The sequence below is a fragment of the Ixodes scapularis genome, unplaced genomic scaffold (genome assembly GCF_016920785.2).
Source record: "Ixodes scapularis isolate PalLabHiFi unplaced genomic scaffold, ASM1692078v2 PGA_scaffold7__128_contigs__length_106722199, whole genome shotgun sequence".
Lineage (NCBI taxonomy): Eukaryota > Metazoa > Arthropoda > Arachnida > Ixodida > Ixodidae > Ixodes > Ixodes scapularis.
The window spans coordinates 42,819,465-42,833,497 of record NW_024609882.1 but is presented as its reverse complement, the minus strand read 5'-3'; the positions used below and the strand labels follow the sequence as shown (position 1 = coordinate 42,833,497).

Sequence of the window (14,033 nt, the reverse complement as noted above, 5' to 3'; positions counted from 1 at the left end):
TTTCTCTAACACACCGCATCTTCTAGTCTACAAGTCGCATCTCCTGTAAACATCTGATCGGCCAGCGCAGCGAAACTGTGCCGAAAAGGCCGCACATGTGTGTTACGATCACAATGTATGCACTAGCAAGAGCAAGTTTCAATATTCTCCTCAACGGATCAAACAAGAAATCTAACTGCCATGGTAAATTTTCACAGTTAGGGTCCATGCTCGGAGAAACAAAGCATATAAAGTCGCACCATTGTACGAGATGCGCCAAAAAATATGGTGGTTTTAGAAATGAGCCATGCCACGGGAGACCAAATCAGCGTGTGGGAAGAGGGCGCATACCTCGACGCCGATGAAGGTGGGACGAATGTAGAGGGAACTCATGGGGTACTTGGGCACCCAGTCCTTCTCTATACTTATCAGCTTCATCAGGCATTTCAGGAACTCCTCGGAATGAAATTTCTGTTGCAACAAAAATAGAAATATAAAAAAGAGAGATCACAGATGGTACTAGATTATAGTAAAATAGCAGAGAGGTCTATTTTCATGACTGGCTCAAAACAATAAAAAAGTACCCTTCATTTTTTTTCCCCCCCCCGAACAAACAGGTGTTTGTAGATTTGTTTAGTGGAAACGCCAAAGGAAAGCAGCTGCAACATTCAGTATGGGACATTTTAGACACGTAGTGATTAGTAGTTTCTGCTGAATGTGTTACTAGAACTAATGGCTGCTAATAATCCTGCTAAAAGTCGCTAAATCTCCTGGAGGTAGCATGGCAAATTTTGGGCTGACAAATGCAGCTTAAAACACTGCACACTAAAAATGATCTTCCTTAAATTGCCTGAATAGGCCATATGTGCGTAAAAAAATGAATTTTCATTGGAAAAAAAAGGAATTATTTAATGTAATTACATGGTACATACAAATGGCCGTACCTCTCCTCCACACCCTTGCAGCCAGTGAAATTGAAATAAAGGGCACTTTTGAACTGGAGCATGTAACAAACAGACGAAATTGCTCCAAACTCAAAATGTGTCTCCCTGCATAAATATGGCATTAAATTTAAGTGCTCTTTTTCTTTTCCCTCAGGGGGTGCAACTGAATTTTAAATGTGGTCTGTTCAGACAATAAAAAGAAAAGTTTCTTCCAAGTGCAGTGCCTGTTTAATAGTTGGTTGCTTGTATTTTAATGTGCTACGCAGGTGCTTGCTTCAGTCAGCTATGCTAATACAGTTTAGCACAACTGCCACCAGCACACTTGGTCGAAAGTTTCAGATTAGCCACTCCCCACTGTAAGCCTTGCCATGTTCATAGGCATACACCTAGCTTGTGAGTGAGAATGAATAACAGCTGCATGCGGGGATGCACGGAAGAGTCCTTCAAAGAAGCTGAATACAATGGTGTCATTTTTACGCAATCTCTGTGGTGGCAGCTTGCAGTGCCTGCATGCGGAAGTATAGAAGTTTAGAGACTCAGTGAAAATTGGTTGCCAATGTTTAATGATGAGCCGGATACTGATAAGCATACTTAGTCAGCTAGCCTACACCGATCCCTCCACTGGCCACAGTAAAAGCAATCATTACTCCTTCAAGTTAGTAATTTTATAAATATGTGACAATAACGGAAAATTATCATTGAAACAATTTTAGGTATGAGGTAAACAAAAGGAGCATCAATAGCATATAAAATTATTAATGATTCCTAAGGTACTAGCCACTCAGTGTGAAATGGAAAGGGAACTCCATCCCTTCATTATTTCACAGTTTTGCAGAGCCTCATTTATCATTCATTCACGCGGTAAGGAGTATGCAAGAGAATCGGTAATCATTGTATAACGTCCATTGTTCTCATTTTTCTTATTTTGTGGCTTGCTTTGCTTATATGTGTTTATGTGAAATAATGGACTTTTGTTGGCTGCCTGGACCCACATACAAGCAACTACGCTTGAGCGGTTCAGCGCACTTGTTTATGTTTTTGCTGAATTATTATTATTATTATTATTATTATTATTATTATTATTAGTATTAGTAATAGTAACACCAAGAGCAAATTCACATGCAAAATTAGAAGCAACTTCTCTCCCAATCATCCCTTGTCCACAAAAATATTTTAATGTGAAACCCTGAGCTGGCATTGATTGTAAGATCCCTCAAGCTCCCATAGGATCTGCCAGATGACCATTCCAAAGCTTCATATTAGGAACCCATTGCAAATGAGCCACCGCAAAAAGAGCTAGTTGCCATGAAACTGATTATGCAGCAGGGGTGACGCAAACTTACAGGTAATCCCAGCCTGTCAGCCGAGTTGAGGAGGCGGCGAACGTTTGCATCGGGCCTGAAGAGCCGCACCTTGTCGTCCTGTCCGCGGTAAGCCTTCATTCCTTCGAACAGCTGCACAAAAAAGGAGGAAAAGTACCAGTTCGTAATGCGTGCTACACTCGAGCAACTGTGCCACAAACTTATGGCTGATTCGCACATTTGTACTTGAGTGTGATGAAACACGTTGCAACTGTTTGTAATTGCTTACGACCAGAACACTGGAACACTTCCAATCTATGTATAACTAGATGGAAGGTTTTGCAGCATTTGTGCCCTACACACCGTATATAAGAAATTATCGCTTATAATGGGGGCCTCCAAACCCTGGCTTGCAGCTGGCCGCAGTCCTTTTAAAGAAGTCCGCCCACTTCCAACAGACCTGCTGCTAACTGCGCAAAACGAAGTATGCCTAAAAAAACGCAGCCTTGACATGCTTCAAATGCGCAAAAGATACCAAAAAGAAAGAGAGAAACTGCATCGTAACGGGGTCCTCTCGCCATGACTGAACATTGTAATCACCAGCATCGCCATTCTTAGTACCCGGCTTCATGTCCGCGTAACTATGTCGAAATTCTTCTGCGTTTTCGTGTGCGTCGTGTCAGCATTAGTTTTATCATTTTCATTTGTCTTTTGCACAACGCGAATGTACCGAAGTTTCCGTGCGCTTTGATTTATGCTTGGCGAGTTTTCGTGGTTACGCAATGTCCTAATTAGCTAAATATTAAATTTAAAATTCAAATATATGCACTCATTCAACTAGGGTTGTTTTTTGAGTACTTATAACATTCATTTCTGAGTTTAAATTCTTACCAACGCCTATTTGTTTAGTTTTTCTTTGTTTATAATTGCTCTTCTCCTATCCGGTTCACAACATTGTCGGAATTACGTCAAGCAGACAGTGGAAGTATGATGCATAAAATATAAGCATATTGGAAGTAGGGATGCCGCGAACTTTTTTCGAATCGAAGTTTCGATGATCGAATCAAGCGGTTCGAAAGGTTCGAATGATTTCGATTTTTCTAATTGTCTATATCGTAAAATTCGACGGAGGTCGAATTTTCGAACTTGTTAAGCTAAGAAGTTCGACGCTTTTCGAACCGTCGAACTTGTTACGCTAAAAAATTCGATCTTTTTCGAACTTTCGAATTTATTGCGCTGCAAGGTTCGATGCTTGTCGAACTTTCAAACTTGACTGACCAAAAAATTCGATGAATTTCGAACTTTCGAACTTATTTATCAAGAGAATTCGAAAAGTTTCGAACTTTCGAACTCTGAAAAGTCAGAAGTTCGACGAACTTCGAACTTTTAGGGTAAAAGTTTGACATTCGTCGAACTTCGAAAGACCGGCGGACGGTTTCATTTGATTTCAAGTAGTGGGGTACATCCGTAATTTTTTTTTCTCGAACTTTTACACGCGGTGCTGCGTTCCTTACGAAAGACAATGTCGTTTATTTCAATGTTCTGGCATGCTTAGGTTTAAAGAAATAAATCCCCGAAGGGGCGAGGAAGGACGAAGGGTTTTTGACGATTATCGTTTGTGCCAGATTTGAAGCACGCTGCAGCCGGAGCTATTCATGGTAGATAAGTTATACTTTTTTAAGAATGATCTATAGCCTAGGTAAGTGCCGTTTTAAGATGTGATTATTGTTATTCAACGTGAGTTTCGAAGAAATGTCCAAACATGTATCTGCATGCAATTATGACCTAAACTTGATATTTATTTTCGTCTAAGTTGTTTGAGGTATCGCATTTAAATTAACACCACAGACAGTACATATCATTGCCATCTGCAGAATACAAAATAATATATTTATTGTTTTTTCACGTTAAAGGGGCACTGACACATCAAAATCATATTTTTTTTTATTATCCGAAATGATTGAAAACGATGCCGGGACATTACCCTCAAAATTTGAAATTTGGGAGTTCAGTATTTGTGAAGTAAAAAAACAATTTCCAAATGCCGAATTCGAAGTTCCCGCGCGATCGGCGCCGGTGCCTTGACGTCAAAAATCGCGGAGACCTGAGAGTCGACTTTCTTTCACCACTCCCTGCTGTTGCCATGACGACCCAAAGCGAGGAGGAAAGGAGTGAGCGGCGGCGTTACGGCGGACCGGTTTTGAGCGGTGTCGCCTGTTTTCCGTTGGAGGATACAAATCCAGGAGACGGCACCACAACGAACTCCCGATTTTTGGTATTTCAAAAAGAAGGGCCGTAGTGCGTTCGCAATTGCGTTAAAAAACATGTTTTACGATTGCCGTAATTAAATGTTATAGAGATGTCGCCTACAAAGCTTCTAAATTTCCTGATTTTTGACGTCACCGATCAAAAGAAGCGAGGAGGCGAGAGGCGGGAAAATCAAACGCCAAAAATAAAAAGGCGAGCGCGCGCGCAAAAAAATTTTTTTTCGCGATGCGGTTTTTTTTGCGTGTCTATGACTGCAACTTGCATCGTTTTAGACAATAAAAATAAATACGACCTTTGGGGTGTCAGTGCCCCTTTAAGGAATAAATTAACTCATGGGAGAAGATTTCTAGTAGTGTTCAAGTTCAGCACGTCATTAAAGGAAAACTTTTTTTTTTTTTTTTCGCTTCACGTTTTTGGGACGTGTTTCTTTTAGCCTGTACACACTTTGGTAAAAGAAACTTGTTTCGAAGTTCTGAACCTCTGAATATGCAAGAATAGAACACTTCCGACGAATTCTTGATAGTTTTTTGTTTCTCCTGCTTTTTATTCCCGCATTTATTCTTTTTTTTTTTTCTTTTGTTACTATCGGCACAGGTGTTTCGGTCGAAAAGACAGCTTTGAACTTCCGAACCACTAAGCATGTGACGAGCAGTGCCTTCTGACAACGAGTTTCTAACAATGACCATCTACGCAAACTTTTATGCAGTGAAGAGCGACATTAGCTATACATATGCATAAATAATTTCAGATTAAAATAAGCTCGACCACGCCCTCTTTCCCCGTATTGTTTTCTTTAACAGTCCGAAATACCTGCAAGGAAAAAAAGAAGGCTGAAACCCCCCCCCCCCCCCCGCTACCCTCTTTCCCCCCGTTTTTCCTCTTCCGACGCCACTTGTATGGTAGAACGCTCCTTGACCTCGAGTTGTGTCGGCTTTTGTGCTTTTTGCGAGGCGATTCCTCCGTCCCAGAAAATAAACCTCCAGGACAATTATAAACTTCACCGGATCGCATTACTACCAGCGTGCAAGGGGTGGCGAGCTAGTTTGCCAGGGCGCTTCACGGTTTTTCTGAGCCTCAACCTCCTGCTCGCCCCTGGCCGTTTCGAACTGGAAGAGTCTCGTAAAACAGTGTGTTCGTGCAATCACTACTGCTTGATGCAGGTTAAAGACCCCCCCCCCCCACAAGGCTGGCGGTCCAATTCTGCACTGGCAAATATTCTAGCACATCCGGGACACTCGTCGTCTCATTTAATTGCCTGACCAACTTCGCAGAATCTAGATATCAAACCCTAACTTTTCTAAACTTGATTTTGTGAAAACCAGTGAGTCGTGAAAACGTTATTTGAAACTGAAACTGTGGAAAAACTTGAAAATCGGACTTCGAACTTTGAAAACTTGGATTAGAAAGTAATTCAAAATCTTCGAATTTTTTTTTTTTTTTTGAATTTAGCGTTAAAAGTGAATCGAAACCTTCGAACTTTTCTAACTTTATGAAAAAAGAAATTCGAAATCTTCGAATTGTTCGAACTTCATGTCTATAAAAATTCGAAGCGTTCGAAGTTTTCGAATTTTTTTTACAAAGAATTTCGAAATCTTCGAATTTATCGAACCTGAAGTAAAAAAATATTCGAAATATTCGAATTCGAAATTTTAGAAACCGTAAAAGCTTCGAACTTTTCGAATTCGAAACTCCGCTGTGGACAAAAGTTGCGAATTTTTCGAAATCGAACCTCGGTCGGTACGAAAATATCGAAATTTTTCGAAATCGAACCTCAGTTCGCTTCGCAAATATCGAAACCTTTCGAAATCGAACCTAGGGTGGCTCGCGACATCCCTAATTGGAAGTGTCCCAAAGCTACTTAATAGGCTGCACCAGTGAGATGAATCGTCGCAAACAGTTACGGGCAGTTGCAACGCAGTCGGTCACAGTCAAACGAGAATGAGTGCGCCAGCCTTCAAGGGGCACTCAAGTGGATTCTGATAATGTCCACTTATGGCAATAATTCGATCGATGGGCTCCGGAGATCCTGAAAAAGCACAAAATTACACTCGTAAGCTGCTGATTCCCTATCAAAAAATCTAATAAAAGATTGTGACACGCCCCTCTTTCCATGCTTTGAAGCAGGCACCAGAGGGGCACCATCAGAGGGTGTTTTCAAACAATCATTGTTGTATTACGTCTCCTACACCCAAAGATACGTTTTTGTCAAAATATAATGCACGACGGGTCTAAAAGGGCATAAACAGTAACGTTTAAAATCCATCTCACTTAAGTTGGTTTTGTTGGCACTGGTATATATATTGAGTGACAACGAAAATAAAGTTCAGTTGTAAGTAGCGCTGTGTCTGTGTCTTCCTTTCTGTCCGTTGTCCTGTTGCACTTTTACTCCACCCTCGTGGATTGAAAGACTAACTGGCAGATCTTCGGCAAAGCGTAACTTGACAAACACACCGCTAAAGACAGTTCTTTCCAGCGCAGGGTCAGCAAGCGACAAAAGAAAAACAAACAAACCTCCTGGGCATAGTGGAACACCTTGGCTGCTGGATGAAGCACCAGGTCACGCACTTCCGCTATCTTCGGCTTGGACCAGCCCTTGCTGAGCGACCAGTCAATTCGCAGCATGTGATCGCTGAATTCCTTGCCAAACACGAGTGTTGACGGGTCTGGTTTCGGACGCCTCCGTGAGGCAGGAACGAGCTCCACATCGAGGTCACTGTACTGCAGCACATATTGTTTCGTGTTTGTCCGGTGCGACCATAAAAAGGCTCTCAGAGCTCAAAACTTTGTGAATCGTGATCAGGCCAAACACTATTTGGTCTTCACAAAAAAGGGCGATAAAGGTCAATCAGTAACAATGATATGAAACACAAAATTGGCTCAAACACAAAAAACGTACCGATTACCCAGTTGAAACCGGAGTAAAAGGCAATTTTTTAAAAGAATTTAAGCAAGCTTTAGAGGGGCACTAAAGTGCATTTTGAGATTCTCGTTTTTGACTGTCATAACTAAACCTACAAACTCTAAGCATCCTGAAAAACACGAAATTACATTCATGCATGGCTGATCTGCGCATTAAAAAGGTTATCAAACATCATGAAACTTACCACTGGCACAGAACAATAGAGGGCACTACCAACCTTGTTGAATATGGTCGAACGACGGACAACGCTTGTCAGCCACTCGCAAGCAATCGGTTCTCGCGTGGATAAGCGGGACTGGTCGGCCACTCGTCACGCGGGAACTGATTGCTTGCGAGTGGCTGACAACCTATGGCCAGTGCTCAGTGAACTTGTTTCTATGTTTTGTTTTTATTGTATAAAAGTTCTACTCGTGTGCTTCTTTGTATTGCCTCCCCCTTATGTAATGCCCCTGGCGAGGCCTTTAAGGGATAATAAATGAAATGAAAGTGCCGTCCGTCCTTCACCCATATTCAGTAAGGTTCGGTAGCGTCACTTGTCGTTCTGCACCAGTGGCAAGTTTTGGGATGTTTGATCATTTTTTTTTAATACGCAAATCGGCCACGCATGAATGTAATTTCATGTTTTTTAAGATACTTAGAGCTCATAGGTTTAATTATGACAATAAAGTGAGGATCTCGAAATGCTGTTTAGTGCCCTTTAAAGGAGCTGTGCAACGATTTTCACGCTGAAAGAATTGGCATCTTCTACTTTGACATTGTTCACCTTGTCACAAAGGACAGAAAACACACCCTCTTCCTTCGAAATATTGCGATTCTGCCGCGTAATTGCGAGGCAAAAATTAAGATATTCCCCGAGCTGCAGCCGCGAGCGGCGGCAGTGAGAAACACGCGGCGTGACGTAAATGGGGGTCTTATAGAAAGATAGCAAGTTGTGCGAATACCTGCTCGATAAAAGGTAACTTTTCTATAAATCTTGTCGCTCCAACATAAATACAAATGCGTGAAAAACATGGTATCATCGACAAAACTTTTATTATACGGAGTCTTAGTGGCGCCATCTATCCTAGGTCCACAAAACCATCAGCTCTATCTGCTACCGCGAACAGCCGCCAGAAGCCAGAGGGGGAGGGGGACAGGGCCGGACGGGTACGACCGGACCCGGATGAGACTTTCCTCCTTTCACCATATTGTTCGCGCTGCGTACGCCAGCAGGTGGTCACGCGGTCGCAAGCGGGTGAGTTCTCGCTGCTCACTGATGGCTCTAGAGAGCTTCACCAGAACCCCGCACAAACCCCATTGATGTCACAGCGCACGTGACTCGGAAGATGGTGAGGAAGTTGAGAGGTGCCAAAAACCTCAATCTTTATCCATTTTTTAAAATAAAAACTAGGACATGCAGGCAAAAGCGTTTTTTTTTTTTTTGCTTTACTCCAGAAAGGTTGAGACACCAACTCCCAAATCATTTAAGCAAAGCACTGAAGCTGCTGCACAGCTCCTTTAAGAGTTCAGAATTTTGGGGGCTTAGAAATGGGGGGCATGGTGTTCCCTTACCTTCAGAGAACATGCACATGGCCCCAATGCTTGAAAAACATTCCCAGTAGTAATAGAAGGGAACGAGATAAGAGGTACCGTTCTCTAAAATAAAAAGCAGCTTTGCAAGGCAGTTCAGTGGGGGCATGAGTTCCAGGTCAATACAAAGTAGCATAGATAAAGATTTTTTCCCGTAAAGCTTAGGTTTTTTTTGTATTCAAGGTAGAAGCTTTCCTTGAGTATGAAAAGCCCCAAATTAAAACAAATTAAGTTGTTTTTTTTTTTTGTTTTTTTTCTGATTTTGATAAACCCAATTAGAGGTTACTTTTGGGGGTTTATCGGTGTTTACCAAAAAATGCTGAACCCCAGTTATTAATGAAAAATTGTGACTGAGGTACGGTGTGCAATAAAAGCACACTCCACAGCTTGTAAATGAAGGGCTTGCAAATGAGGGACAGCTCTTTTGTTGATAGTCACCAGTTCACCACCCACATTTAGGGTACCATGATTGAATAGGCTATCGCAAGGGCCGGATTTCAGTTTCCGTTGAACATGATTTTCATGTCATCAGTCATTCCACTGTAGATGGATGGGTTGATGAATATGGCTGAACCCTTTTAATTAGGTGGTGGCTTGTGCCACCCAGCCAAAGATTCTTATCTCAACAACTACTGTATTTGCTCGAGCAATAGCTGCGCTGTTTACAAACGAAGCCGAAGGGTTTGCTTTCCCACGGGGCACATCGGAGCACAGGGATAGTGAACCACCGCGATCAGCAAAAAAATAACAGCGATTTTTGGGACAGAAATAATGTCTTCACATCAAAATACTACTCGCTCAGATGACAATTTTATGGAGAATCGTGTTCTGAACCTCGTTAAGTGCTGCAGTTTTAATGCAGAGCAACATTATTGGCTGTATGTGTGTTCTGCAGAAAAGTAGATGCAAAAGCCTTGTTCACAAGAAGTGCGGCTATTATTCCAGCAAGTATGGTAACTGTCGTCCAATTAAATTCCGGATGCAGTTCACATATGCTAAAAATAACTAGCACCATCTGGTGGAAAACTGGGCTCAAGGATTCCCAGGATGAAACAATGTGCACCATTAGGAAGGACAGAGAAGCAGCATCCTTGAATGAGCTTGGGGACAAAAGATTAGCCAGAATAGGCACAATCTAGCTCAATCCAGGTCACTGCAGCACAATAGAGCCGGCAGGGTCTGGTTTCGCTGGTTGAGTGTCTGCACTTGCTTGAGCACAAGCTCAAGCATTTATACGTCAGAACCTGCTATACTGGTGATTTCTGAGAACAGACCATTTTAATTGGGACACATGTGAACCTAGCTTTCTTGGTGCACGATTTTGTGAGCAGAAGCCAATTATGGGGAACTAAGCTCACCAACTGTTCACCTGCTTAGAAACCAGGGGGTCTATGTTCGACAAATGTTTCGTTTCTCCTAAAAAGGAACAGAAGTGACGTAAGGGACGATATCGCATCTGATTGGCTAGAAGCTTAAATGACGAAAGTTTCCTCTTTCGTCATTTGAGCCTCTAGCCAATCAGACGCGATATCGTCCCTTGCGTCACTTCCGTTTCTTTTTAGGAGAAACGAAACATTTGTCGAACATAGCCCCCCAGGATATTCCTTCACCACAACAGTTACCATGAACGATGCCCCTGCCTCCTGGGGCGCTTGCTTGGGTTGTCCGGCAACATTCCAGGCGAATCTCACCTGCGCGGAGATAACAGAACGTTAGAGGCAGGCTGCGACAGATATGCCAACAGCGCCTGAAATAATTCGAAATCGCGCCATATGCGCCGTTTCTATCCCGACGTGGACACAAGGCCAATAGAGCGCTGCCTGGCTCGATCGCACGACCGCGGCACTTGACTCGGAAGTCAAAACGCGGCGCTATCTCAAACTGTCTAGCCAGCTGAAGGCTGCGGCCGATGGCGTAAGGCCAATAATAGGAGATTGACACTCCAGGTTGCCGACCGAGGGTCAATGCTACTGTGGTCAATGGTGTCCCATACAACTTTAGACGTCCATCCACACCCCTGGAACGTCGCTGTGCCGCCACGTCCTGAACGTCCGGGTGATGCTGCTTGAGCGAAGTTTGCATGCCGCGCGGTCAAACTTACAAGACACGTCAGAGCACGTACGTTCGATTGTATATAACGAAATAAAGGCCGATCGTAAGAGACAGTGATCGCAATCAAGGGAGTCACTCCCCGAGCGTCGTACAGACACCCCCGAGTGCGAGTGACGGTCACGGAAATAAATCAGGATGTAGGTACTAGGTAGACGTCCTAGGCTACGTAGCAGTAAGCCCATCGAAATAAATAAATATATATATATATATACACATTTATAGACACTCCTGACCGCGCTCAGTCACAAAGGGTGGGTGAACAATGCACCTTCGAACCTTCCAAAAATACACACCGCTACCGCTACCCGGCGTGTATTAAACTTCGACAGCCAGAGCACAACCAGCACTCAATTTTATTTTACGCTGACCGCAAACGCTAACTGTTTTCTTCGGATATCCTCTAAACTCGCGGAAAATAGGAGGAAATATCCGGGCTAAAACTTGCAGCACATGTTAGCTACGCGGCGGTAGCGTGTCTGGGAAGCGCTCGGCAATATCGATACATAATAGGCACGGAAAGGCATTTCAGGAGAGTTCGCCAGCCTTAGGAGAGCTTCCTCTTTGATAATACTTACATTGCTTTGGTAGAAACGCAGAGACCGGGTGAACATGTTTCCACCGATACACTGAATAACTTGACGCGGATGCAACGACGACGTCGACACAGCAGTCGGTAGTGCTGCTGGTTAGTGAAGAAAATAGCCACGCGTTATCTGTTTCGTTCAATTGCCAGGAGGCGCTAGCGGCGCTAGCGGTCTCGATTTCGCGATTTCGCTTTCTGTACTCATAAACACCGCTTTTTATCAACGCTGCGCAACGCTGCTGGCACCAGCTTGGCCGAGATAATATCTCATTAAGCTCGGTGACAATAGGCGGAGGTGAAATCGGCCTATTTCGAGATGTGTGACGATGCAAAGGAGGCTTGTCATGACGTCAATATGACGTAAAGTTGGCGCGTGGTCGAGACTGGTCTACGGGGGGCCTTGCAGAAACCGGCTTGAGCTGCTGGCGCGTGGCCTTCGTCCAAGTGCCGATCGAAACGGCGACACAAAAAAGAGAACATAGTCGAGGAGCTCCCGCTGCTCGCAAAGTTTCAAAAGCGCGTGCACGCACGAGTGTTTTTGTAGGCGCTGCACCTTTTTTTAACCGCGGGGTAGCACGGCGCATGTTTCGAAACCGAAACTAGTTGTTAGCCACTGAATTTGTTCTTTCGCAATTACAGACGTAATCAGTGGTTTAGCAAATTACGCAGTAGAAGACAGTCCAGAAATCGTACGCGTCTTCGTTTGTAAATGTCTGCTCTTTTTTTTTTTTTTTTTTTTTTATTTGGCAGAATGAACAGATTGCGAAGGGGTTTCCTTATTGACTCTGGGATACGACGACGTCCGTCAAGAAATGCCGACACGGCGTGTGGTAATTTTATTATGGTTGCCGAAATTGGCAGGACAAGCCGAACACGTTGGTTCGTCCGTAACTTGTATATGCACTGCAAGAAGGAGAAACGAAGCACAGGAGGCAGAGAAAGACGCGCACAGATCTTTCGCCTGCTTTTTGCTTCTTCCTTCTTGTTGAGTTATTTAGCGATCGGTACCTCCTAGTGCTTAACACGCGGCGGTCGCTCCCCCGCCCTAAGGCACCACAACAAAAGTTTGAACGGCATCCGACAACCGACGAGTAACAGAACAATGATGTTGACCGTCACGACGATGTTTGTAGTGAGGCGGCCCTGAGGCGACACGCCCATAGTTCTCTGCTCGACACGGCATCTTTCCGCGACTCGGTGGAGCCATTGCAGATTGTGCCGACGTCTTCGAAGTTAGTAATTTTATTTTATCAATTTTAACAGTAATTTCAGCGTAACCTTTTTTTTTTTTCTTTTTTTGCCAAGGCGATTTTTGGTTACGCGGCGATAGCACGTACGTTTATAGCACGTCTCTGAAGCGCTCGACGATATTGTCACGAATGACATACAGGGGAACTGAAAGGGTATTTATGCTCTCCAAGGTTTTTATTTGTTCATGACATATGAGAGCCCAACTACCCAGAACACAATTTGCCGCTCGAAATTCCTTTTCTTTCCACCCGAAAACCGCCGATTCTGGAACTCTCCGGTTTAAGTCGCGCTCACTCTCTTCTCCGTGGTCACGTGCCGTTCTTTATTGTTTAGACACGCAAACCAAATATGGTCAAAGCCGTGGATCATCGAAGGCAAACACTCAATATTAAAAATTAAAATTAAATTATGATATCATTGTTGAGGCTTGTAAGAAACTGCTAATACGTTGATTAAAAAAAAATAAGTTGCACAGAGAACCGGGAGCATTCTGTGCATTCTCTGAGTAATTCAACATGGCGTCTTATCGTCATATCGCGGGAGGCGCGGGCGCGGGAGTCATAGGTTGGACGGCTGAACGAAGCGGACAATTTAATTTTATTTTTATTTACTATTTATTTATTACATGTTACCCCCGCAGCGCCAAGAGGCATCATTGCAGATGAGGGGGGGGGGGGGGGAGGGGGGGAGGGGGGGGAGGGGGGGGGGAGGATACATTTGCACAAGAATTACAGTCGTCATGTATGTACACAAAAAAAAATCTTGTGTTGCAAAATTATAATACTTTAACAAATTAATCCACAATGGTATTAAGCTTTAGTCACCAATACAATTTTCCGTACAAGTAAAGGTATGAGGACACAAAGCACAGTGTTACAGACCAAACATTCTGAATACACATTCACAAAGAGAAAATTCACTTACCTTACTCCCAGCTATCACTTGACAGTTTATCAAAAAAATTATCAGACGATGGAATTGAAATAGTTTCCTCTGGCAATGCGTTCCATTGTTTAACGGGGTTGGGGGAAAATTAGAATTTGAATATATTAGTCCTAGCTGAAAATTATATTTTTTTTTAATGATCTAATCTGCGTGGCACAAAG

At 43.3% G+C, this 14,033-nt stretch overlaps 1 protein-coding gene across 1 annotated transcript in view; it reads right to left on the bottom strand.

Annotated features, from left to right (window-relative positions):
* LOC120838181 (branched-chain-amino-acid aminotransferase, cytosolic) overlaps window positions 1–12,010 on the bottom strand; it is a 32,445-nt gene extending 20,435 nt beyond the window's left edge. Inside the window, exons 1-5 of the mRNA XM_040207970.2 lie at window positions 11,669–12,010; window positions 10,604–10,672; window positions 7,004–7,210; window positions 2,267–2,377; window positions 331–450 (exon numbers count right to left, since the gene is read on the bottom strand). Coding sequence (XP_040063904.1) covers window positions 331–450; window positions 2,267–2,377; window positions 7,004–7,210; window positions 10,604–10,672; window positions 11,669–11,704 — 543 coding nt within the window. The 5' untranslated portion in view covers window positions 11,705–12,010. The remainder of the gene's footprint in view (window positions 1–330; window positions 451–2,266; window positions 2,378–7,003; window positions 7,211–10,603; window positions 10,673–11,668) is intronic.
* Window positions 12,011–14,033: the final 2,023 nt, after the last annotated feature.